The 26,715-nt window shown below is 39.2% G+C and overlaps 2 protein-coding genes across 3 annotated transcripts; both read right to left on the bottom strand.

Moving 5' to 3' along the window:
- Window positions 1–906: 906 nt before the first annotated feature.
- Window positions 907–6,218, bottom strand: LOC146482647 (uridylate-specific endoribonuclease B-like). Its single transcript, XM_085107061.1, has 6 exons — window positions 5,915–6,218; window positions 5,147–5,310; window positions 4,433–4,593; window positions 3,719–3,821; window positions 2,987–3,123; window positions 907–1,620 (listed from the first exon to the last, which is right to left on the bottom strand). The coding sequence occupies exons 1-6, from the start codon at window positions 6,001–6,003 to the stop codon at window positions 1,390–1,392; spliced, it is 885 nt and encodes a 294-aa protein (XP_084963187.1). The 5' UTR covers window positions 6,004–6,218; the 3' UTR covers window positions 907–1,389.
- A 2,473-nt stretch (window positions 6,219–8,691) lies between these two features.
- LOC146482646 (NACHT domain- and WD repeat-containing protein 1-like) lies at window positions 8,692–26,605 on the bottom strand. 2 transcript variants are annotated; one of them, XM_085107059.1, is made up of 11 exons: window positions 26,429–26,605; window positions 23,537–23,655; window positions 22,715–22,917; window positions 21,232–21,372; window positions 20,761–20,983; window positions 16,043–17,611; window positions 15,354–15,651; window positions 14,328–14,938; window positions 12,746–12,991; window positions 11,551–11,750; window positions 8,692–10,736 (listed from the first exon to the last, which is right to left on the bottom strand). In XM_085107059.1, the coding sequence occupies exons 2-11, from the start codon at window positions 23,634–23,636 to the stop codon at window positions 9,375–9,377; spliced, it is 4,953 nt and encodes a 1,650-aa protein (XP_084963185.1). In that variant the 5' UTR covers window positions 23,637–23,655; window positions 26,429–26,605; the 3' UTR covers window positions 8,692–9,374. The 2 variants fall into 2 exon arrangements, with proteins under 2 accessions (XP_084963185.1, XP_084963186.1); XM_085107060.1 differs by lacking the exon at window positions 26,429–26,605 and adding an exon at window positions 25,764–25,811.
- Between the last annotated feature and the right edge of the window lie 110 nt (window positions 26,606–26,715).

Below are 26,715 nucleotides of genomic sequence, written 5' to 3'. Positions count from 1 at the left end.
AATATGGTCACCGAGGGCAGTTTATGCAACGTTGGCAGTGCTTTATATCGTTCTACTAAATCAGTCACAAATCGGTATGGATGCACTTCAAGTAAGAAAGGTTCGGTGAATTTTTTTTTTTTTTATCCGTACCAGCTATCCCTTTTCAATCGGGTGCGTGATTATGCACCTGCAAAACAAAGGTCCTATTTTGGAACCGTTGCGGCGTCAAAACCGGTGTCAGAACCGTGTCCGTGAAATCACCAACAGCCTGTTCGTTTCGCAACCAGCTGCGAATACCAGTTAGGTTTGCCGTGTTTTGATCGTGGCTTTTGTTGAGGATCTGGTTCTCTCGCCGATATGGTACACAATCGCTTTGCGAAACTTTAAATAGAGCTACGAGAATCTTCTAGCAAACTTCACATATCATGAAACTTTAACAGATACAAAATGCCGCAGCTCGGGTGGTGACGGGAACACCAAGATTCTGTCACGTTACACCACTGCTTTCTTGCTCCTAATTATTTGGTTTAATTAATCAACATCACTGAAAAAGCAGTCCAGGTACTCTCTTAGGTCAAACGAGTCTTTATAGTGCGTTTTCATTCAGGTGACTATCAGCCATATTGGTTTACTGAAACAAAAGAAAGTATTTGTACAAAAATAGAGTTCAATTCCCAGAGGTTTAGTTTGGGACCAACATGGCAACCATTTCTTTGTTTTGGGACACCAACATGGCCGCTGTCACGTCATTTGAAAACACTCCATTACTTGAGTTACCTAGCACGAAGACCCATCCAACCCTTCGTGATCGTGCATTCCAGTCAGCGGCACCTTATCTTTGGAATGCATTACCTTCAACAATTCGCAACATTGGACATTGACATTGAACACTTTCAAGACTGCTCTTAAAACTCATTTCCTTAATTAAGCCTTTAAATAGATTTTAATTGAGTCTTGTCTTTTAACTAGTTTATTGACTAGGTAATCGCTGCTTTTGATTGTATGGGCTTGTAATAGTTTCTTGTGTTCTCAGTTGCTCTTAACATAATTCTATTTTAACAATATTGTGAAGCGCATCTGAATATATCCATATAGAGGTTTGCGCTATATAAATGTAAATTATTATTAATTATTATAATTATTAGCTCTGATAGACTCCTTAGGATCTCATTTACACTCGCTCTAAAACTACAGAGCTCGAAGTCTTACTTTATACTGTGCTGTTAGCATGTTTGTAACTCCACCAGCACACAAGCGTAGAGTGACAGCGCACTCTGCATGGGGCTACTGAAATCAGATTAAAGCTTAAGGGTAACCAACAAGTTTCATAGCCTAAACCATATTACTTAATCCTAGCCTAGCTACAAAACGTCAGGTGTTGAGTTCAACAATGTTCAAAGCAAAGTTTCAAAGTCTTGGATATGCCGTAAGAACGTATCCTTTCCCGCTGAGGTTGACAGCAGTTACGGCTAACCGTTCTCCGTTGATCCGGCATGTGCATTGAGATGACTGGTCGGACTGGAAGAAACACGAAGTGTACAAGGCCATTTCGAAAGCTGGGCTGGTGCCGATGAAAAACGAACTTCCTGGAGGTTTCCTTGCGCCTCTCCATCGCAAATTAGCCCACACCAATGCCAGCTAAGAGGAAAAAAGCCATTATATAAGAATCACTGGGACGTCTACTCAATAGACCCTGAAAGCTGACCACTTCGTTGCTCATGTGAGGGTCCAGTTTTTATTTATAATGTAGGGGCGATCGGAAAAATACATTTCCGCTAAATAAAGTTTAATTTCTAACAAAGGTAAAACCATATCACTCCCGATAAACTAGAGCATTGTTATTTCCGGTCGTTTTTCCCCAAGATATTTTGAAGACAAAGTCCTGTGGGTAACGACACAAGCTCCTAGCGCCCACGCTTTGGATTCCTAGAAACGCTTGGTTACCAACGTTTATCAAATGCTGGTCCATAAACATATGGCGGGAAAACGACCAGAAACGGCTAACAACTACTTCATCGTAGGAAAGTTAACTTTGTGTCAGCGAATTAACCTATGTTTAGTAGTCGAAATACATTAATTTCAGGCCCTTATGCAGGTTTTTTTTTTTTGATGGAGGGTGCGATCCAACGAGGAGACTGACCAAACGAAAGCCGGGGGGGGGGGGGGGGGCAGTGGCATGCTCCCCCGGGAAATTTTGAAAATTAGGTTGTTTGAGACTGTATTTCTTATGTTTTGAACGCAGTATGATGTAAAAATAGCCCAAAACAAACTTAAAAACGTGGATATTACTAAAACTTTTAAACTTCAAAATGGATCTTTTTTGGTGCAGAGGCCACTTTACGTATGTATTTTACAGTTTTAGAGAATACTGTCACTATTTAAAAAGAACAAAAATAGAAATAAGGTTGAAATTCCGCATTATTCACAGGGTTTGCTGTAGCAAACCATGATGATCAGAACTGCTGATCATCATGATCTTTCAGTAGTGTGCCAAGCTCAAGCCTCCGGTCTTTTGGAACTTCTTAGCAAACAGATCAACTGCTTCTTCCTGATCAATGTCTGTTAGATACTGGATGTTTGACGTCATTTGGAAACATGTTTTGAATGCCAGTGCGTTCATGGGTACATGTAATCGACGGTATATATTTTGTTCGCTGATTTATTTCATTTTTACTACACTAACAATGAATCAGAACGGAACTACACTATCTATATTTTTTATCAATTCAATTTTTTTTAAATCGTTGGTCAACGAAAAAGTGGACCTCCGCAGCATGTGGAGGAGTGCGGGCGCACTCGTCACACCCCCCTTCCCTATGGGCCTGTATTTTCTGCCATCATCTCTGGATTCAGAATACACATTATAAACATTGACATACTCAAATTTCGAAGAAAGCTGAAATGGGTAACATTAAGAGAAGCCTTTTACAAATAGGATCACAGTCAGGACGCAGGACTGGTGTGTATAGAAACTAAGGGGCTACATTTATATAAAAAAAAATACCTCGCCGTTGACAATTATCCTTTTAGGGGGAGGGTAGTAAGTTATCCTTCCTGCTTCTATCTCTGAAAGAAACTGGATCCAGTTATGAAATCCCGTGGTTTTATTGGACTTGGTTTTCCAGTCATAGACAATCTCTCCTATAGAAGATAGATGGACAAATCAGGCTGGCCGGAAACACATGTTAATCAGAATAGTGGGAAGTAAAGTTCAAAACTAAAGTTTACGTCTTCAAAAAATGCAAAAAAATGTCCAGGAAAGTATTTTATTTATTTTATTTATGTTATTTAGAAACTTTCACAAGACTCACTTGCAGAAATGTGATAAATATATTCCAATAAAGGAAGAACATATTAAACGAAATTAGTGAGCTGGATGGAGGGCTAAGAGGGTGGACCTGAACTCTCGACCGGAGGCAAAACGCTTTGTTGGAAAACAAAATGATATAAATTAAATTAAAGAATAACAATGTTATACGTTTTAACGCAAAAAGAAAATCATACAATAATTATAAAATAATGAAGTAACGCATTGTTAAATAAAATATCAATATAGTAATATAATTATTATTAAAAACTGGATCGTTGTATTATGCAATTCCATGGATTTGATTGGCTTTGCGGCCATTTGAGCGTGTGAAAGTGAAACTAGGGTTTTCGTTCTAAGTTTAGCTTAGCTAGAAAATTTTGTTTGAGTTGGAAATAAACTGACAGGCGAACTAAATTAAATACCTACCGACAAAAGTGTGTTCAAATCCAGAAAAATGCGGGCCCCGACCTCTTTTGGCATATTTACTAAACCACATTTTCTTCAGGATGGGCTTAAATTCATCAAGGCACTGATATTAAAAAAAGATATGCGAGTTGTTTTTTTTTTTAACGTAACAAACGTTCTAAGATAATGATTTCGGAAGAACTTGAAAGTCAATATGACCAGCGGCTCATGATCAGGAAAAGCCGCATGGGGACTTTCACAAATCGTACTATCGGACAAGAACAGTTTTTCAAACGCTGACTCTTCTTTTTTTAAGGGTTTTAATTTTCCTGGATCGATTACGCGAAGCAAAGGAGGCATCCTCAAAGCTTCATTCTAGGAGGCCTAGCAGGATGTTCATGCAGCTCCTAACCATTTAAAATAATGCTAATACTTCAGCACACACATGTATAAAACCAACAGTTCTACTTCTTTCTTAATCCTCGAAGAAAATTCAAAGACAGAAGAACTAATTCCCTACATTGTTGTATATTACTACATGCTACAGCGCTGGCAGGAAAGTGTGGACCTGATCAATGTTTGCAACTCCTTCATTTACTATGGAATTAAAAGTTACCTTTACGGTTAACAGTTTATTGTTTTAACCGTTTAAAATGCTTAAAAAAAATTCTTTACCCCTTTTAGGGGAAACTTTCTCTCCTCCACACTTCAGCTCTCGCCCTTCCACGCATTTACCTTAAGTGAAATTTTGCCTTTATCTCGGAGATACTTGAAGGCAATTTCCATCGGCCCTCCACTGACAGCTACGGCGTTAATGAAAGCATCTTCTTCCTGTAGCTCTGCAGAAGAGGTCTGTTCCGGTAGATCCTCGTCGGCTACGTAATTGTCTAATAGGGCTTTGAAATTAAAGAGATGGAATACGGTATCGTTTTAATGGTAAATAATTGTGACATTTTCAAACATAAATAATAATTTAAAAAATAAAAACGAATCAAGTGGCTTAATTCATTTTTATTTTTTTTAATTATTATGTATTTATTTATTTATTTATTTATGTATTTATGTATTTATGTATTTATTTATTTATTTATTTATTTATCTATTTATTTATTTAGTTATTTAGTTATTTAGTTATTTAGTTATTTCAACTAGAGCGTTAATTCTTAAAGCGCAATAAGCTGGGGCGTCAACTATACTTCATTCCTGCGAAATTAATTTTCTGAATTCTTATTTTTTTCTCCTTGATAGATGTCTAATTATAAAAGTTTACAATTTAACAAGGGCCATCTCTTAATATCAGCTTTAAACTGGTAAGCTGATACGTGTTTTGCAATGCTTCAACATCTTCGTTGTTGTTCTAAGAGTGCTTTTTGTAAAGCTTCTTTCGTTTTAAACAAAATTTCGTTGAACGCTGCAAGTGTCGAAAGTTTTAAACCAGCGACACATTACCTTTAAATCTCATGAAAATGCTCCTTTGTAGCTTCTTTTTCCCCAGGTTAGTCAAGGTAATCAGAGGGTCTGGTTTTGACCCTGTATAGATGACAATCTCCTGGCCAATTTTTAGGTTGTCCACAGCTGAATTCCACATGTCTTGACAAACATTTCCTAAATCACTTTCGTTTGAGAAAAGGGTAAATTCTATACTGAACTTATTATGTAACAAAAACAGAAAATAATATATCTCATAAACAGAGTAGAAAAAAAGCCTTTCTAACAATGACCTCATAAAGGTATCTATATGACGATCATCATTATCATCAATCTTCGTCTAGAATAGGCTGTTCAACTGCTTTAGCCCATGATGTTTTGTCTTCAGCAAGGACGGAAAAAGTGCATTACATTGTTTTACTATGCTGTTATGGACATAGTTCGCAGTCTAAACTCGTTTAAAGCGGAAAGGCCAACGGTCGTGAGGGGTATTTTCCTGAATACACCCAACCCCTCCGCACATCAAACCAGTTGAAGTTCCTGGCTGAAGGACCTTGATTGCAAATGATGGAGGTCATGGTCGTGTTTTCGTTTCAAATTTAAAATAATATAGCGAATGTTTAGTAAACATTCATCAGTTTTAACTTGAAAACGATTGCTCTTGGAGGGGAAAAGACATAACTATTACAATGGAAAGTCATCAAAGTTGTTCCTTCGAAGAATTGTGTTATGGTAAAGATTGTTCAAAGTTTGTACACGTCTTTAATTTAACGATAAAATTTTACCTACACTGTATAACTCGTAGATCCTTTGGCCTCGCAAAGAAATCCTCCAAGAGAGCAGAATAGGACCATCAAAAAGTTGAAAACACCAAGCATTTTGGATAAAGATTAGAACGTCGTTTTCCTTTGCAACTTCTCCTTCGGCGCTTCGGGGAAAAGTGATAGACTTTCAACTAAACACAAGCTTTAAAGAGTGAATATTTTTAAGTTCATTCAGCTTTCAATGATGCACAGCTGAGTGAATACAAGCAAAATGGTTATTATTTACATATTTTTCTGTGTTGGGTAATTATTGCCAAACCCAAAGAGCACTGAATTGAAGATCGTGAATGACGTACTGAGAGCAGATCACTAAGGTGTTGGACTGTTAGCCTAGGCAACAGTGAATTCACTGTTCTCCTTTCGCATTCAAGAGTGAAGAAAATCTACATTCTCCGTTGTGACATACCTGGAAACAAATATTTCCTCACGGATGAAGAAATAGTTCTACTGATTTGGAAAAAGAAAATTAAAAAACTTTAACTCGTTTTCTTTCAATACCTAATTGGATGTTATCAGCTGTTGGGCAATGTCTGCGGGACCAAAAAGGAGGTATAAGAACACTGACAAAATGTCTTAACTTTATTTGGCGATAAAAAGCAAATCGTATCAAAGCGGCTCGAACGTGTCTTTATGTAATCGCCCACACGTCAAGATGCCATTCACCGATGAGCAAAATACTTCAGCCTCACCGTTGCCAATTGTTCTTGGTAGGTTCGATCATGAACCAAATTTAGTAAGTGCTAGCTTTTAATCCATGGTGACGCAAAATTTCGTAACATTATTATTATTGTTATTTTTTTGCTGATTCCTCCCTGCCTCCTCCCCCACTCTTCTTCTCCTCCCTCCTCCCTCCCTGCTCCAAATCATCATTGAAAATGAACATTGAAAAGGGAGCTGGAGGTAAGCAAAAGGAAGGTGAAATTTGTCAATTTGTCGCAGTGCTACCCATTTTTTTTTTTTCAATCAGCCTGACTTTGGCTCCGCGCTATACCACCAGAAAAAAAAGGCCAACAAATTGTAATTCGCCCATTTGATTGAACATGTTAAAGGAGAAATATCCTCCAATCTCGGAAATAATATATACTTCGGTGTAATAGAAGTATTGTGAATTTTAATTAAATGAAATGTGATATACAGCTGAGCGGTCTCTCGGCGGCTAATGTTTTTAGGTGCGAGATGTTTTCACAGCTGAAAACAAAACTTTTTGTTAATGGAAATTTACTCTGTTGTTTATAGAGCAAATGGCAATTGAGTAATCCTTTTTCAATAGGCCATTTTCATGATGGCGTCATTTTACTACAATTACCAGAATTCATTTCCTTTTCCTTTTCAAATTCAATTTTTTTTAATCCCAGTGGACAGCAAAGAACAATAGCTCTAATCAGCATGAGAAAACAAAAACCAGAAGGATTCTGGCAGTTGTAATAAAATGACGCCAAAGTGAAAATGTCCTGTTGAAAATGAAAACCTGATCACTCCAGTGTTGAGAAAGTACATAGTCTTCATTTTACCATAACCAATGCATTTTTTCTCTTAACGGCAATATGGTACTTCATCTCTTCTATCTTCCATCGAGGCTTTTACTGTTGAATGCGAAGTTATGTATACAGCTTGGGTTTTAGAAATGAATAAGGATCCCTTTGTCGTCTTTGTTTATTAGAGAAGACACCTCACACACCTAAAAGCACACAACACACTAGCCAAAAAAGTCAACATTCTCTGTTGCGACATACTTAGAAACAAATATTACCTCACGGATGAAGAAATTGTTCTACATTTGGAAAAGGAAAATTAAAAAAAAAAACTTTGACTCATTTCCTTTCGTATGTTATCCGCTGTTGGGCAACGTCTGCCGGACCAAAATGTCTTAATTTATTTGGCGATAAAAAGCAAACCATGTTAAAGCGGCGCCAACAGTTTTTAATGTAATCGGCCACACGTCAAGATTTCATTCAGCTATGAGCAAAATACTTAAGTCTCACTGTTGCCAATTACTCTTGGTAGGTTCGATCATGAACCAAATTTAAGTAAGTGCTAATAAGAAAAATAGCGTTAATCAGAAAAATATCCTCTGTGTATAACTTTCAAGGGAACACAGCATTTTCTCGGACAATTGTATATGGAATACGTAGAGGCAATCGTAATTTTTTTCTTTCTTTAGAAAAGTAGAAAAGGCATTCTATAAGGTCTAGGAGCACTATGAGCCACCGTCGGAAGAAAAAAACTATGAGATAATCCACGTGGTTTTATTATCTGGTCATAACGTAGAAATAAATTCTACTGGCCGAAAAAACTGGTAACTAACACTTTCAGAAAGGTTGACGAAAAGACAAAAGCAAAAAAAAAAAAAAAAAATGTCTAAAACCTAGTCCATTCAATGATATTATATTTTTGTGACAGAAAACAATTCGTTTGTGTAAAAGATTCGGAGTATTTATGGAAAGAGTGTTATAGTATGCGCTTCGTCTGTCGGTTGTTCTGCTTTACACACAAAGGTTGCGTTCGATTAACCCAATTCCGGAATAGGAATACATACAATGATTCCAAAAAATCCCTCATAAGGGTTTTTTGGAGTTACTGGAGTACAAAGTCGTTGTTAAATTATCATGTATCAGTGAAAGCTTGTAGAAATGTCTTCAAATTTACTTATAAACAGACATCTAACAGCTATTTCACTTATTCTTCAGTACTCCGGAATACGCGGCGCGGGCAATCGACAGCGGCCTTTTGTAGCTATTATTTCTTGTTATGTTGTCCTCGGACTGCAGTCAGTGAGCACGTCTCGCTTCCCACGGAGGAAATTAACCTTCATGCGCTAGCGGGATATAAAGGAATGACGTCGCTCGTCGAGCCGGCCGGAGCTTAACCACGGGTTTCAGTGTGTAGCATTTAAAAGCAACTGCGACTTCCCCCTAGATGGGATGTTAGCCTATCACAAGGTTACTCCCAGCTGTTTGTCGCCAGCACCCATTTTATATACACTTGAGTAACGAAACAATGTGGAGTAAGGTTTCTTCTCTGACAAAACAACACAACAATGCAGATCGAGAGAACAACCTTACAGCCAGTGACAATTTGTTGAACCAAAACCGCTCTAAACTCTCCCTCCCTCTCTCTCACCAGGCAATGTTGTTGAGAATTTAAATAAAAATATATGAAGATACGCGCTCCCATCACTATCCAATGTTGTTGTGAATTTTAATGAAAATGTCACGGATATGCGCTTTCAGCACTATCAGACATTGTGCAGCGGTTAAGGAGGGGAAGCTTTAGCGAATTTTGACACTGATTGTATCCTAAAGCGACCCTCCGATCTTACGACCGAAAGTTTAATCGAAAGCACGCCGCGCTATAAGCTAACCACGACAGCATTGTTCCTCCACACAATGCTTTCTTCATACTACTTCATACATGGGAGGTATTTCTCACAACACAGTGCATTTTTGACAACAAATACACGACCGGCAGCAGGGACAGCAGCTTTCAGACATTGTACTTTTTAGTGACGAATTATCCTCATTTACAACGGGAGAATCTTCAGTGATCGGTAGATTACTTTCTTCCCGTTTCATTTCTTCTTTGGGATAATAAAGTTTTAAGACAGACACTGTGCCTGATTTGGTCACAAGCATTACAGAGAATCCATCATCAGTGGGATACGCATCAAAGTACTTAACTTGTGACTGGAAATCGAACGAGTTGATCAGCTCTCCGTTTGCCATTTTCCACGCCTTTATGGTTCCATCACGCGAGCTTGTCACCAACACGCGACTGTCCGTATCATGTGGCCCTGACAAGTGCTTGTCACGTGAGAGGATCTTGAGGTTCATCACAGCGTGAGTGTGACCGATGAACTTGCGAGCACAGCTCCCATTAGTGAGATCCCACAACAGGAGCTGGTCCTTGCCTTCATGTGACCCAGCGATTACAAAGCGATTGTCTTCTGTGATTCCCAAGCATTTGATCGAGTCATGGTGGCCTTCTAGGGTGTGCAGACACTCAGCTGTTTCAGTATCCCATACCCTGATGGTAAAATCACCAGAACCAGACACTACAATCTTATTGTCAGTTGTTGATGCCAGGCAGCCAACAGCTCCAGTGTGGCCAGTAAAGGCTCGTTCACAGCTCTTTTTTATGAGGTTCCACATTCGGACAGTTTTGTCTTTTGAACCTGAGATCGCGTTGAGCTCTCCATTCATAAGAGAAACACACAACACTGCGTCTGAATGGCCAACAAGCTGTTCAGCATGGCCACTATCAACATGACAAAACCCCACAGTTTTATCGCTGGATGCCGATAAAATGAAATTGTCATCTTGAGACACTTTCAATGACACTATTCCTCCTTGGTGAACGTGAAAGATGTGCTGCACTTCAAGACTGTCGGCGTTCCACAGTGTTACATCGCCATTGTGCGATCCAGTAGCTACCTGCGTTGATTTATGCAAAGCAGAGATGCAAGCAATTGAGGCTGGATGACTTTTGACGCATTTGCCACTAGAAATATCCCACAACTTCAAGGAATCATTCTTGGACCCAGATAACCCCCAACGTCCCTCTGTTGTTATAGCAACACATTCAGGCTGCGTTGAATGATGGATGATATGATCGCTAGGCGTTAACAGGTTCCCAACATGCTCATTGCCCGTGGCATTCCAAAGCTTAACGTTTTTGTCGTTTGAACCGGAAATAATGGTTTTGCAATCCGTTGTTATGGAAACGCAAGAAATCCAGGAAGAGTGACCAATCAAAGTCTGTTGACATTCGCCTGTCACTGGATTCCAGACCTGTAATTAGTCAAAATTAAAGGAATAACAAGTTAGTTTCACATAAAAAATACGACGTTTTGTTTTATTTTTGCATACATGCAATTTTAGTCTATTTTGGGTCAGCTGTGCGTTTTTCAAACTCCCGAAGCAATTTTGGACTCGAAAAGCTCGTTACCTGAACAAAATTCTCTACCAAAAATTCTATTTTTGACTCTATTGAAAGCACAGACATTTTAAATTTTCAGAGATCGAGAAACACATTGGGTTAGTTTGTACGAAAAACAACCATATGTCTGTAGAAAAGGGATAAAAAAAAACTTGGTTTACTTTTTGATTGTAGCCTGTCATAAGTTGCTAAATATATGTCATTGAAACCACGGTTGGAATAAAAGCTATTGAAACCATGTTTTAAGAATAAAAATTGGTTCAAATCACTGCTGGAATAAAAACACTGAAACACCTGGTAAAATTAGTAGAAATAACTATACCACTTGTACTGCTAAAAATGCAAACATTTGGTACTATTCAGGATTTATCATGGCCATATACCTCATCATATTCAGAAGCATTTTTTTTTCTTGAAAAACTAGAAAATGCTTGTTAATATTATGGCCTCTGGTTATATCACACCTCATATGCACCTGCGACATATCATCCTTGACTCTTTTCTTTGATACATCATCCGTAAAGTATCCTTGCCGGATAATTTATATACGGCTCACAGGCAATTAGAAGCAGTTGCTTTATGACCATCTTACCAAACCAACTGCAACCAATGTGAATGTGTGCTGTTTGTTTGTGAATAGATAACAAGGAAATTAAGTGAGCTCACTTTTAGCATGTCATCTTTGGAAGCAGACACAATAAAACTGTCATCGGAGGCCACGGCCAAACGCCAAATTAGGTCTGTGTGACCTTTAAGGGTCACGCAACACTGAAGCGTGACAAGGTCCCAAATCTTCAATGACTGGTCTTTCGATCCGGACACTATTCGGCGGCCATCGTTCATAGTAGCCAGGCACTTGACTAAACCTGCAAAAAAGTATGGTGAATTACTGGAACTGACCCCTCACAGCTGTTAATGCTACAATTTACAGATGCCTAAATCTTTAAGTAGTAAAACAAGAGACATACACAACTTAGTAATTTTTATTTGAAGAGTGCGAAATTAGAGAGACAGCATTTGGAAGATGACAGCAGGTGAAACAAAAAGAACAGATCTTACTGAACCGAGGCAGAAGTGACCAGAGCTTCCAATGCTGTACATGAGGCAGGAAAAAGGAGATAGAAGGCGTCTGGACGTATTTTCTCTTAACTTTATCGTCGTGAATAGGATAAAAATTAAGTTGGAATGTTAGCAATCGGGTAAAGGACGGTGCCTGCTTTTGTTACTGCGCATACGTTCTGCGCATCTCGAGATACTCGGTTTTCCTATGGGTGGTACCTACTAACACAGGGATACTGTTGCGCGGTTTAAGTATGCGGAGAAAGTAGAACTTAGCAAGTGCTCTTGGTATCCAAAAGGAAAATTTGAGGTAAACATGCATTTTTCAGAGATAAGAAAGCTTCAATTTGGAGATAAACGCCATACATATACCGTCCTTTGTATTTTCATGCTTGTTAGAATAATTGTTGCTTAATTATCTCTAAAAAAGCGCTGTTACCCCCAATTTTTTAATGGATTCCAAAAGCCCTTGCTTAAATCTGCTTTTCCCGCATAGTCATAAACTGCACAAAAATACCGCTGTGTTATTGGGCACCGTCCATAAATGTTGACCAATAACGGTTGGTGTTCTGCCCTTTCTACGAAGCCATTTTACCGGTATTTAAAAATTAAGTTAGGTAATGTCATTTGGTTCTATAACTTGGTGCAAACAGGGATTGCATATACTCCATTGCTTTCAAATCATCCCAACTCTCAAAGTTATTTTAAACTATTAATGAAGTTTCTTAAAATGTTTCTATAAAGCAAGACCTCAGTATAAATTTCCAAGTTTTATGATTTCTTATAGTAGCACAGGCCTCACCTCCATGACCTTTGAGAGTAGCGCAGTTCTTTGTTTTCAGATCCCAGACTTTAACCGTCTTGTCTTCAGAGCCAGATATGGCGCTCCCATTGTCGCAAGACATTACCAGACAGAGGACTGGACTCGAGTGGCCCTTATAAACAGCTTGACATCCTTCAACAGTGAGGGACCAATGCCTAACCGTGCTATCCTGGGATCCAGTGATTACGTCACCATTTGTTGACACAGTGATGGTGTTGATTGCTCCTACAGAACGTCGTAAAGAATTTATACTTCTGTGTCGAATACAAAATACGCTGTACTGTTCAATAAATGCATCACAAGACTATGTATGAATTTAATAATTGTTCTCAATGTTTCAACACGTTTAAGGATGAACTAAGAGCTCCCAACAATAAGAGTGGGAAAAAGTGAAACATACAGGTTATAGGCGACCTCCCGGACTTCTTGAATCAACTAAAGTGGTCCATTTTTTGTACCTGCGGTTTTTCCTTCCTTGGGCAATACACGAAATGAATTAAAATTTTACTCGTGGAACTAATTTCAGCCAATTTTCAGCTATGGAACAGCAACGTGCTGTTTTGTTTTGTTTATTAGGCTCAGGAGGGAAAGGAAGACACGAACAGGAATCGGTGACCCATGCTAGCTGCCCAACCAGTGGATCCCCAGAGTCCATGAATAAAAGTCCAGCAGCACTAACATTGGAAACTTCGTCTCCTACTCTTCTTCGAACAGTGATGTGAAGTTTTATAACATCCCCTGAGAAGATGCAGGGGCCAGATTCACGAAGACTTCCTAAGTTACGATATATCTTATCTTTTTTTAACAATAGGGTATTGTTATTCCGGCAATAAATTGTTGTCAAGAAAAAATGCTTAGCAGCCATCTTAACTTAGGAGGGCTTCTTGAATCTGACCCTGCATGACACAAGGCCAACGGCTTGACGTCACCGCTCAATGATGCGATCATCTGAGCTGAGACAAAGTTCTGAGCACAGCCAGCGTAATCTTATCACTTAAATTCACTCTGATTTTTTTTTATAAGAACGTCTAATTTTGGAGCTGAGGCTGAACGTTCTTATACTTTTTTTGCGATTTGAGGCTGAAAACGTTCGAAGATGTTCTTAAATTACATGGTATACACTACATGTAGTTTAGCAAATCAATGCGGACGTGAACAGGAGACCTATTCAAAGTGCATTGCTACTGAGATATGGTATTAAGAACTGCTGATTATGACAAACCGAGGTGTGTGTGTCACCATTGTTAATGTTATACAAAACATGCCCTTAAGTATTTTGGTTAATTTACCTTGATTTTATATACAGATTAGCAAAATAAAAACGTTCTTAATCGACTCTCAGCCTGAGGAATGTTCTTAATACGTTCCTAAAATTTTGGTTATTCTCAGCCTCGACGTTCTTATAAAAAAGGTTCTTATAAAAAAAAAAAACAGAGTGTAAAGACCCTAGTTGGTGGTCCAGCTGGGATTTAAGCCCATCAGTTTCCGCCCAGCAGTCCGGTGCTCTTACCATTACTTAGCTAACCGTGTGGAGGTATGAATATAATAAAAAAGCTGTTACCTTCATGGCCAAGCAACGAGTTCTGCTTTGCACCGTTCAATGTAAGCCACACCCGAACAACACCATCGCCTCCACCAGTCACAATATAAATGCCGTCGGGGGAGACAGTTAAACACGTGACCACGCCTTCATTGTCAAACCGTTGTCCAGCTTCTCCAGAGTCGATGTCCCACACGCCTACGGCGGACTTGGCAGAAGCAATCACGTGTTTTTCATCCGGGGTTAACACAAGGCAGCTCGGCCCCCTGTCAGCCATTTTCAGCGTGTGAAGGCAATCAAGATTAGTGCTGTTCCAGATATTAATTAATGAGTCCTCCCCTGACGTGACAATGAACTTATCGTCACTTGTGACTGCAATCTCGTTCACTCTCTGCTCATGACCACGAAGGTTGGTTTTCAGGGGCCCGCCGGCCGAGATGAGGCACGCCGATAGGGGGATAAAAAGAGGAGATGTCTGTGCATAGCACCAGCGCTTGCACTGCTTGATAAGGTCGTCAATTCGTGGAAACTGGTCTCCAAAGGCAAGCAGTCTGCCAAGAAGCTGAGGTGCCAGGCAATTCCCATCTTGTTTAATGTTGCTTGATGCAAGGATGAGAGTGTTGTGGATCAACCTTAAAGCAATGTTAGAACAATAAAACAACAATAAAAAAGAGTTATGTTAAGCAACCATAACGCAGTGTTAGAATGGGGATGAAGACGTGACTGATAAGCCTAAAACAGTTTTATAGCAACCTGACTAGAACCCTTCACTAAATCTTTCAACAAGCAGGAGGGAGTCGTTGATTAAGCTGAAGCAATGTGAGAACAGCCGAATCGAGCAAGAAATGTTAAAACTACACCGTATGATGGAACTAACAACCACCAGAAGAAGTATTAATAAAAATAATATTTGAATTGTTGGTCATTCTTCTTTATAAAATAAAAAAGCATTTATAAATGAAGTAAAATAAAACAGAAAACTGCCCAAATTAGAAAAGCCCTACGATTATCATATTAACTTTTTCAATTTTATAAACTACTTCATACCTCAAATCCAGCTCCGGTCTAACTTCCAAAGCCAGAGAGTAGTCCTCTAAGACGTCACTGAGTGACTGGCCCTGTACTTTGCCTTGAATCCACTCAAAATTAAACAGGACCTCGCTGTTCAGTGTGTCAGTGTGACCCGAGTGGATAAGGTGAAAAGGCATTTCACTGAGCTTCCTTAAGTTGAAAACGCTTTTACTGAACTTGAGAGGCTGACTGGAAACCTGTCTATCAGCGTCTGGCAATGTCTTCTTTCTGCGTGTCAAAGTAATGCGTTTCTTACGTCCGCCACCCCATTTCCCTAATAACAAAAACAACATACAAAAAGACGAGGTTTTTAAAAGGATGGGACAAAAGGCTGTTTTGATTTAGTAAGTAAGTTTCACAAAAACACTGTTAGCGCCACTTGGTTCAGGTTGGCAGGGATTTGTACTCCCGATTACAAAACATTGCGACATATTCGATAACGGAGACCTAGAGTATTTTTTTTTTTCTGAAATTAAAAGCAAATAGTGACCCCGAAATTCCAGTTAGAAAATCCGACTGACGCGCTTTTCATTCTGCTCAGAAACTACAAAATACCGATACGTTGACGCCATGTACTATGCTCTCTTTAGTATCTTCAGATTTCTAAAATTAAGGTGCGCAAACTTGCCATTTTGCAGTTGCCGTTGGCAAAAAATCACACTGACCTTGAAAATACTCCGACAGCAGCAAATGACGGGACTGCTTCTCCTGGGGATCTGACAAGTACTGAGTCTGCGCAGTCTCCCAGAATTGTCGATGGTACCAAGCTATCACGGTTTTCCCGTCTGCCTGTCGCTCGGTCAGAAATTCGTCGATGTCATGGCGTATACGAGCCCACAGTAAATTTGGCAATCGAACAACGCCTTCAACAGGAGGATCCCAATACTGGTACACGTCATCAATGACGTCATCGTCAAGTGACAGGGCATCTTCGAGTTCATTTTCCGTGAGGCCATTTCGGCCAGCGGTAATGTAGCCGAGAGCACGCGATGTAAGCGTTTTGCCGTGCTTCCGCTCTAGGCGTTGAAACAGGAGGCGAATGGCTTGAGGAACGTCGCTTCCAAGGTCAAGACCATAAACATTCGTGTAAGAAGCCCATCGCGATGCCTCAGTAAATATAAGCTTCAGAAACAAAGGCTGAGGACACTGAGTAAAACTGGACAACACCAATTGGAATTGTTCATTTGTCAAGGTTCGTCCAATTCCTTTAAGCCATGCTTCTAGAATCTGTGTACCCATATCCATGGTGAGAATGGGTACTTCAAGGTACGAACTCTCCATCGGAAGACCTCGTCGAAGATTCGGCAGAATATCGTAGTAATTTGGCAAGACCGAGATGACAATCTTGACAAACTGTGGACATTTCTTCGGTAGCCAGTTCATGAGGTGAGCGTTGTTCGCGGCAGATAATTGGTCCACAGAATCTAAGATAAGCACCAATGGCTTGACAGCGCTCAAAGGCAAATTGGCAATTATGTTGTGAAAAAAACGAACTAGCTGAGAGAAATCTTCCAGAATGTCTTCTTTTGGTTGGTCCATGCTGTAGACTTCGCAAATCTGAAGACAAATATTGGAAATTGTGGATCGAACCGATGAACTGTTAGGGGAAGTTCCAAGAAAACGGAAAATACACACCGTTCCATCTCCGAGCCATTCCTTTGCCGATTTAGCAACGACGGCCATAATTGAAGTTTTCCCAGAACCCGACGAACCGTAGATGACCAAAGGCTCAGGCTTTTCAAAATCTTTCAAAAATGTGTGTGTCTTCTCTAAAACGTCCTCGCGACCTCGAAAGGCTTCGCACTTGTCTTGGCAAAACCAAGCATGATGCAGAACTTCCTTATACAGGGTGCTTTCTTTCGCCTTTTCTTTAGCAGAATGCTGTAAGCTCTTGTTGATCAGTCTCTGGACATCTGATTCAAACTTATGGCAGAAAGTGTTGAGGTATTCTTGATGCATTCTGTCAGACGCGTTAATTCCCCCACTGCTCCATGGAACTTCAAAGTGGGTGACGTTGTCTTCTCCAAGCTTCTGAAGAACACGATCGCGTTTTAACTTGCCCAAGAAACTTTGCGCTTCAGTGTCTTGTTTCCCTTCCAAAATATCGGTATAATTTCGAGAATTATTCTCGCCAATGTTTACTTCTATATCGGAGATATGGCGAATGTAGCAAAGGGACTGGGAGTGAGGGTTTGAAGAACCAAGAATACCATGTTCAATCTCCTCCTCGGTTACTGAAAACGAAACAGTAAAGATAGTTAGAGGACTTGTCTATCATTCCTGGTTGGACTACATGTAAAATAACAAACGTTTTTTTTTTTACTCTAGTTTCTTATGATGAGGCCATGATCAGGAGTTGTTGTGATCCGTTATTAGTCTAGATTTCAAATATGTCATCTAAGATATGCCATTACAATCAGAAGGTCTTAATCATATACGTCATGGTATAAAATCGTAAATAACCAATTTCAAACGTCAATAAAATTTTTGCAACCGCCACCGTCCATTACATTTGTCGTCGACTAGCTAATGCAGAGTATCACCAATTCTCTTACTGAGATTCGACAGATGTTTGGTGTAGCGTACAATTCTAATCCCTAAGAGGAAACCAGTGGAATATGTTACCGACTTGCCCGTTAAAGCTCTTCATTATATAATTATGTTGAAAGTTTTAAGAAAACGACAAAACATTTAAGTTTATGAAACATGTTTCGACAGAGACTTCTGTCATCTTTATTTAAAGTACAAAGCGTTATATGTTGAATTTATAATAAGTAGACAAAAATGTTAATTATGATAAACGGTGACAACAGAATGAACATGAAACGTGACAATGTGAGAATTATAAGGATAATTTTAGATTTACATGGAGTAATTGTTGATTGAAAGAAAGTTGATCTCTTTGAATATGTAAAGCCTCTTTTATCTTAAGTTGAAAAACGGTAGAGGCGTGATCTAAAATAATTGGAAGCAATCCAATGAACATAAGGCACGAAAATGCCTTATATCACTCGGGGACCCAAAATAATCTTGGTTCTCGGGGTTCCCTCCTACCACTTCGCCTACATTTTACTTCAAGCTACTTTAATTATATAGGACATTTCTCCGTAGTCACCAAGAAAATGGATTCGTCTCTTGATTAAGCGCGACTGCAATGATTTAGATATCAAGCTAGTTTTTTCTTCTTTTAAGATCGGTTATATGTTTGGTGTGAAAGACCCTATCCCTGACGGGCTCCGTTCGCGTGTGGTTTATAAGTTTGCATGTGCGGGCTGTAATGCCTGTTATGTCGGTGAAACAGCCCGGCATTTTTCCACACGCGCACGTGAGCACTTAGCCAGTGATAGGGCCTCTCACAGCTTCAAACATCTACAGAATTCTGAACATTGTCGTGCCTTATGTTCATTAGATTGCTTCCATATTTTAGATCACGCCTCTACCATTTTTCAACTTAAGATAAAAGAGGCTTTACATATTCAAAGAGAACAACCTTCTTCCAATCAACAATTACTCCATGTAAATCTAAAATTCATCAAAAAGTGTCAAAAATGGTTTTGGAAGAACAGAAGAAACACAGACGTTTCGGGTATATAACCCTTATTCAGTGTGGAGAAAACCATTGAAATACGCTACTGGAAACACGCGCGCATATGAATCTGAGTAGCCCGCGCATGCATTAAAAGTTGCAATTCAAATAACTAAAATTGACATTAAGTCCATCCGGCTGAACAGTCCCAAGTTAAAAAATCAACCTCATTCCACGCTGCTTTCGCTGGAGGTTTGTCCCATTGTATAACTGCATACCCCGCACCCGGCCGGATGTCTGAAACACTGTGACCCGTGGCCGGTTGAAATGTTGGGCCACAGGGAAGCCAGGAGTGTTGTTGCGGATGCTCGCTAAAACGAGTCCTAAGGGTCCGCCCGGTTTCACCAATGTAAAGAATGGTAGGGCATTGGTTACAGGAGTTATGCAGTACACTAGATTACTGAACTGGCAGGTGAAATGGCCACGGACAGAAAAAGAGTAGCGAGGGCCTCGTATCTCGTTGTCTTGGCTGATGTACTGCATATACATAAAGTATAGCAACGGGGGCGTTCAGACGCACGTGATCCATACTGCTCAGTGGAAGAGTGGTCGTGAAAGCGTACAAGCATGTTTCTTAGGTTGAGGTCGCGTTTGTATGCCATGAAAGGCGCTTGTGGGAAGATATCTCGTGTTTGCTGATCGGTTGATAGAATTTGGAAGTTCTGATTTGGGTGTTAAACGGGTGGTATGTGAGAACCAGAGGTACTCTATCAACGGTTCCGTCGTACTGCTCAGACGAGCGTAGGGCATCTGGACGGTTGATAGTTGCTACCCTCCGTAGATCGGTTCCAAGAAAAGAACACCGATAACTACGTAGTGAGAAGAAGGTACGCATCTCTCTATATCAGTCCTATACGAATACAATTTCAAGTGTCACGCATCTCTAAGGAACTTTCTTTTCACCGTTCATTCAAATCTAAAACTATCCTTATAATTCTCACATTGTCACGTTTCATGTTCATTCTGTTGTCACCGTTTATCATAATTAACATTTTTGTCTACTTATTATAAAGTCAACTTACAACGCTTTGCACTTTAACTGAAGAAGACAAAAGTCTCTGTCGAAACATATTTTATGACTTGAATGTTTTGTTGTTTTCTTAAAACTTTTGACTTGCCTGCTAGTATCAAGACCCTTTGGAAACATAATTATGTTGGCAGCTATCATCAGTGAAAGTGTAGGGGTTGAAACAAACTTCGTGTAGTTGCTCGTCTATCGTCAGTTTCAAGTTTTAATATAAATTACAGTGACTTTCCTCCTTTGAAATTTATAAGTTTACACATTCACATCTTTAAAGGATCCTAGTCAACCACTGTGCTTTGCGCGCGTCGACAACAACATCCGCCATGATCTTAATATATGAGAAATTCAAGCTAGTTTTTTCTTCTTTTAAGATCGGTTATATGTTTGGTGTGAAAGACCCTATCCCTGACGGGCTCCGTTCGCGTGTGGTTTGAAATCAAGCTACATCCTCCTTAAAACGACTCATTCGGGTCCCAATTCACCGTCAACGCTTTCTTAAATTATCAATAGTTTAATCTGATGGATTATTTGTGTATCCTTTGGGATTTTTTATGCAAAATTTGAGACATAAACTCGGGATTGTAATCGTTTCTCGCTCTGGTTCGAGTTGCAAATCGAGCAAGAGTCAAGCTTGTCATCTTGCGAGTCAAGGATGATTAAGATGTTCCATAGTTGGAATGGCTTGTCGAAGCTATTTCCTGGCATTGACTCCATTATATTATGGTAAGGATCTTTAAAGTCAAAGAGTAGATCAAACCTATTCCTACTCATACCTGAGCTAAAATACTTGTGTGCTTGCTCTAAAGTTATCTTATTTCTCTCCAAAGCGATCTTTGCCATCCTCTTGAAAAGTATCTGGAAAGACTGAAAAATCTCCCACCACTGGTCTCTCTCTCGCTTGTTTTTCTCTCTGTTTTCGTCACTCAAGTCATTGTAGTAAGGAAACCGGTCCGTAACTGGCTGAAGCACATACTCCGTGGGAATGGCATTTGTATCCTGAGAAAACAAAATGTTCTAACTTTCAACTTTTCTGTCCACGGAACATTGCACTGTGTATTTATACAGGGAAAGCAATAACTAGGCCTTTGTAGCTAGCCTTAATCAGATTCTCTCATTCTGAGAGTTTTCGAAGATTAGATTTTTGGCTTTCATTGCATTCGCCATGAAGTTTCCTACCCCCCCCCCCCCCTTTTTTTTTTTAACCTGCAGGTTCAACCTCTATCAATTATTTTGCACATACTGACCTTCCAGTACCATTCCAGAAGGGAGTCAATGTGTTCGGGCTGTTCATATTTCTCCCGAGCCACCTCTACCAACACCTCAAACTCAGACGCTCTGATTTTGTATGGAAACGGACGATAGCCATACTTGTTTCCTAAAAGGCACTGATTGAAAGAACGTGTTAGAAACGGTTTTTTTGACAAAAGTAATCAAGCACCCTACTTTAATATACGACAGCTTATTTACAAGGCAGGACAAAACTCGTGACAAAGGCGAATTTCTGGTGATTAAAGTTCGTTTGCACCTCAACTTCAACTCGATCGGCCAGAAAAAAAATCAAGTTGTCATTGACGTGAAAACACCATCTTACTCGTCAAAGACGGGACAAGGACGGGAAATACGATTATGTCTCCCTTGTGCCGGGTTCACAGATCGTTCAGCAACTTCTGGATCTGCAGGTTTGCCAGGCTAAAATCATTATAGATCTCCATCACATTAGCAGGTTGTTGCTTAGGTCCTTAAAGAGTTTAAGGGTTCTTCATATCCTCAATGTTCCTAATAAGGTTTGCTGCGACTTTGACAAGATCCTAAAGGACCTTGTAAGAAACTAAATCCTTCACTCAGTCGTAAAGAGCATTGTTGATTCTAAAATTTCAGTCAGATAAGGGTACTGAGAGTTGAATTGTTCTCATGATCATGCCAACTGGGAGCCAATTGGGAGCTGATCATATTATGAGTTCGTTTAAGCCTGGATTTTTTTTTTCATGCTTTCCTTTCGCAACTGCTTAAGTTGCGTAGTAACTGCGAGGATCTTTCTTCTCTTTTATCTTTCATCCGCAGTTCACAATATATGTTTCATATATTAAAAATTTTTATTTATTCATCCTTCACGGGTATATTACGAACTCATAATATGAACAGCTCTCAGTTGTCTTGATAGCTCAGTTCGTAGAGCATTGCACCGGCATCGCACAGGTCATGGGTTCGAATCCCGTTCAAGCCTGATTTTTTTTCAGGCTTTCTTTTCGCAACTGCTTAAGTTGCGTAGTAACTGCGACGATTTTTCTTCTATTTAATCTTTCTTCTGCAGTTCAAAATATATGTCTCATATATTTACATTTGTTTCTTAAATTTTTGTCAACCCATGCGCCACTGCTACATGACAAGGTCCAAAACCAAAATGAATTTACTTTTTCCCCTACGGTTCTGCTTATCATTTTCGCCAAGAAAATAATTCGTTCAACCTTGCGTCTCTGTTAAGCGAAAACACCGGACAATGCTGGCAAACAGGGTTCTGGCAAACTGGCAGTTTGGCCTAATAACTCTACCGCATGCGGAGTTACTCGACCATGCAGCCAATGCTTGCTCTAACCATTTACAACCAATAGGAAACAACTCGAACGTATTGAAACCAAATCCAATTAACGCACAGAAACTGCATAGTGTTCATTGAATAACATTTAAAGACTTGATTAAAAATAGAACCACGCTTTTCGAATTTCTTACTATGAAGTTTGGTCCTGGCGTCAGTCGCTGACAGTTTTTAATTTCCTGTACGCAGAGCTCGTTTGTTTTGTGGTCGGCGGTAGCTTCATCACGCACACCCCACCTCATGTCAACCACTTGAAATTCCAACCCTCTTTGCTGGCAGTAAGTGCGCAAGCTCGGATAAACGTCTCTCATTAGTCGATTTCTCTCTTCGATGGTGTCTACGGACAGATCGTAAAATGAGAAAAAGAATTTATACGACGTCAAAGAAAATAACAACGACATCTAGACACATACATTTGTTATAGGCGTTTGCTGAAAAAAGTATAGTATAACTCCAATATACAGTCCAAATAAAAACATTTTAATTGCTCCCTTTCTTTTCTAGGACATTTACTTTTCCAAATTCGCCCTCTCAAAAGATGAAAAGGTTCAATTCTTGGTCAAATTTCACTTCATTTTCTGAGAATGGGAAGTACTTTCTAGCTCATGTACTAGTTTCCCTTTAATTAATGTTACGTTTACGTGCTCAGTGAATTAGAATAAGGCACCAAGTTTTGCATCAACAATGGTCAACCAGCCGCAGCAGAGTTGACTTTCGCTCTAAACTTGCACGAGTAGGCTAATTGCATGATTAGTACACAACTGCATGACTGCCATTTAAACACAGAGATAAGTAGGTCATGCATGTATAAATCAAAAATCGGAATAGCGATCGCAACCGTTGTCTATGAGTGAATTGACGAAGGCGATTGGATCACTCATATTTTAGTGCGTATTCGCACAACAGCAGCGTGAATGTCTCTGACTCAGTCATTAATGTTAACGTTATGAGCATACCTGTGAAGGTTGAGCTTGTGAATATACGGACTATATTGGATTCTTTTCCTGGTAGATTCGTCACATCTCCTGTGAGTACTCGTCTGATGTAATCTGTCATTTTCGATGGACTCACAAAACTGGGAAATGTAAGAACAAGAAAATCAAACCACTGTCCATGGAAAGTAATGATGATAGACAGATGAAGTCACAGACGGTCCTTAGTCAGTTTACCTTGAAAGAAGACAATTACGAAAACGATAGACTCATCAGCAATACACCAGAAACCGCCTGGAGGGTGAAAATTGGGAAAAAAACTGTCACCCTTTCATTTTCCTCATGTAATTAGCCCATCACTTTCCAGCTTCTTTTCGCTCTTGCCCGTTTTCATTTGTCAGTCTCAATCTTTACTGTATGTTTTACCAATTTTTAGCTAATTTCACTGGACTGCACGTAGCGAAAGCTAATCGAGGCGGGCAGGGAAAGAGAAAAAGAAATGTACATGTACAATATATTGAAGACACATAAACATACTAAAAGAAATGAAGTATACAGTACAATTTAAGAGATCGAAAGTAATTACATTTTATAAAATAAATACATATATACATGTATGTTTGTGATATACCAGGGGCACCCAACGACAGTTTTCTCTTAGATCCTTTGAAACGCTATTTTAGGCTATCTGGAGTGCCTTTAAAGCTCTGTGGGTTCATTTTAGGCTGCGCTATAATATTTTTATCTGTTCGGTTATCCTAGGGGAACTTCAGTCTTTTTGAAATTACTAGGGCATTTTTGTCCATTTCCCAAAAACCGTAGGTCTTATTTCCTTTCCGAAAATCTTAGCTGATTTTTTTTCGGTACTCCAAACGACATTTTTATCAATCAGAAAACACTAGGCCTTAAATTTCCCAATTCACGAAAGTTCGAGGTGAATATTCCCCTCAGAAGATTGTAGGGGATTAAGGACCTTCCGAACAGATAATTTACCGAAACGATCCGTTGGGTGCCCCTGATATACACTAGCAGCTTTAAGAAAAGAAGTAGCTTTAAATTAAAACATGCTCAGAGTAGGCGTGCCAACATAGGTGGTTGATCTGTAATAACATTGTAGTAAACCATATCACACGCACTTGATTATTTTTTTAGTTTGAGTCTTGCCCTCTCAGTTGTGTCAATTGTTACTAATGGTGGACGTGGTCTGCCAACGGAAAGGTTTGTACACAAGGTGAGCATTACAGAGCCCATACTTGTCCCCAGAACCCCTGCAATTTTTTTAACCGCTATAATAATAATAATAATAATAATAATAATAATAATAATAATAATAATAATAATAATAATAATAATAATAATAATAATAATAATAATAATAATAATAATAATAATAATAATAATAGATGATGATGATGATGATGATGATGATGATGATAATAATAAATTAGATACTGGAAACTAAAGGATTTTCCCGACCCAGGGGTTCTCCTTTATTGCGGGAAATCAAAGGCTGTGGGATGATCAATGACACCGATGCTGTAGGCTGAATTATAACCGATTTCCTTGAAGGTTTCGTCACGCCACAGGCTTTAAGTTTTCGGTAATGTCATATGAAAAAGTTTATTGCTAAAGAGTGTTTCCACGGTGGCCATTGGAGGAACGAAACGATGGAATGATTTTTCTTTGGGAAATAAATTTTATTTCATGCAAATATTTTTTATTGTTCTGAACCTCCAACATGGCCGCTTGCAGAGAAAACAATCTGCATGTGAATTATTCATGCTTAAATGCATTCACCATGTACGTGTCAAATCCATTCTCCCCGTAAGCATAACAACACGCCAATTGAAACAATAACATAAACATTTTGTCTGAAAGTTTTCTCTTCGTCTTAGAGCATTTTTGAAACACTAATATTGCTGGAGAAAGGTCGGTTAAACCTTCCGTTCACTGACTTTCTTATGATTTTACTGAATGTGATCAATACACAACACTGGCTTTTCGGTCAGTACGGATGAAATAATCACTGATCATGAAACCAAATACAAATGTTAATATCTGCCTCTTCCCTAACATGATCACCAGTTCACATCGCTAAGTTAAGCCGTGCACAATATCGAAATTTACAACGAGCCGGTCGAACTTTCCTTTGCAAAGACTGGTTACACAAAAATAAATCGAACCGTATTTAATGATACTATATGTAATAATAATAAAAACGATTATTCAGATCGCATTTGAACTGACATACTTAACGGATTTCGTTTATAAACCGCCTGAACATAGGTTCGATTCTTGGACCATTTGGCATCAGAGGACCTTCAGGCACTTGCTCCCACATAGTGACCGTAGTCTGATCACTGAGATGATGATAATAGCGTGAATGCTCTAACTTTTGAGACTATGCATAAAACAGCTTATTTGACAGTACTTAGACATTGAAGTGAAAGCTACTCACACAAATTTTTCAAACTTTACCTTAGAACTGTAGAAATCGAAGTCGAGGTCGAGGATGTTTCCCGGCATCCATCTATTCGAACTCAACGCGGTTTGAGTGAAAGTGAAGTCATGAATAATGATCGAACTAAAGTCTGGTAACAATTGACACAACAAGAACGTGACTGTTTTAATTAAAATTTGCAGGAGCACATTGATCGGAGTATGTGAACGAAACAATCGATAGTGTTCTGACAGCCTGGTCTGTCAGTATGGAGTTTATAAGGTCTCACGTTCTGAGGATAACAAAATAAAGCCGTTTTTATCGCAACTGCCGCAAAGTTAGTCAGTTTTTATCTCGAACGCAGCCAGAGCATTATGCTGAAATCGGAGTAAACTAATGCAAAAACTCCATAAAACGCTTCATTAGATAATTCCTTAAATCCCAAGAGTAACTGATTTTAATTATATCTTACTTACCTATGGCTAAATTCCAAGAGTTTTGATCCTCCGAGTCGCTTATCTCAATAGCTCCCTGTTAAGTGAAGCCAACAAATTCTAAATATTGGCCCAATCTTCGCGGATTTTACAGACGGACATTACAAATATCGTGACAGCAGAAAGGGCAGAAAGGAGTCTGGGTCAATGCAGGTTGACGCTTCACTTTGCATAACAAAGAAATCTCTTTATAAGCAGGAATTCGAGAACTCTTTCGAGATAAAAGCACCAGAAACACAGATCATCAAAGATAAAAAAAAAGAAAAAAT

Source organism: Pavona decussata, unplaced genomic scaffold (assembly GCF_977016875.1).
Source record: "Pavona decussata unplaced genomic scaffold, jaPavDecu1.1 SCAFFOLD_45, whole genome shotgun sequence".
Lineage (NCBI taxonomy): Eukaryota > Metazoa > Cnidaria > Anthozoa > Scleractinia > Agariciidae > Pavona > Pavona decussata.
Note: the sequence above shows the minus strand (reverse complement) of the source record. Positions and strands in the feature narration are given on the sequence as shown.

Excerpts from the sequence above, each read along its gene's own strand:
- LOC146482647 (XM_085107061.1), bottom strand. The coding sequence starts at position 6,003 with ATGCTTGGTGTTTTCAACTTTTTGATGGTCCTATTCTGCTCTCTTGGA. Across the intron at positions 5,311-5,914 it reads GGATCTACGAGTTATACAGT|TGATTTAGGAAATGTTTGTC; the intron begins GTAGGTAAAATT and ends CTCAAACGAAAG. Across the intron at positions 1,621-2,986 it reads GGATAATTGTCAACGGCGAG|CTGGCATTGGTGTGGGCTAA; the intron begins GTATTTTTTTTT and ends TTTTCCTCTTAG.
- LOC146482646 (XM_085107059.1), bottom strand. The coding sequence starts at position 23,636 with ATGACAGATTACATCAGACGAGTACTCACAGGAGATGTGACGAATCTA. Across the intron at positions 11,751-12,745 it reads TACTCTCAAAGGTCATGGAG|GTTTAGTCAAGTGCCTGGCT; the intron begins GTGAGGCCTGTG and ends ACTTTTTTGCAG. Across the intron at positions 10,737-11,550 it reads CCAAAGATGACATGCTAAAA|GTCTGGAATCCAGTGACAGG; the intron begins GTGAGCTCACTT and ends GACTAATTACAG.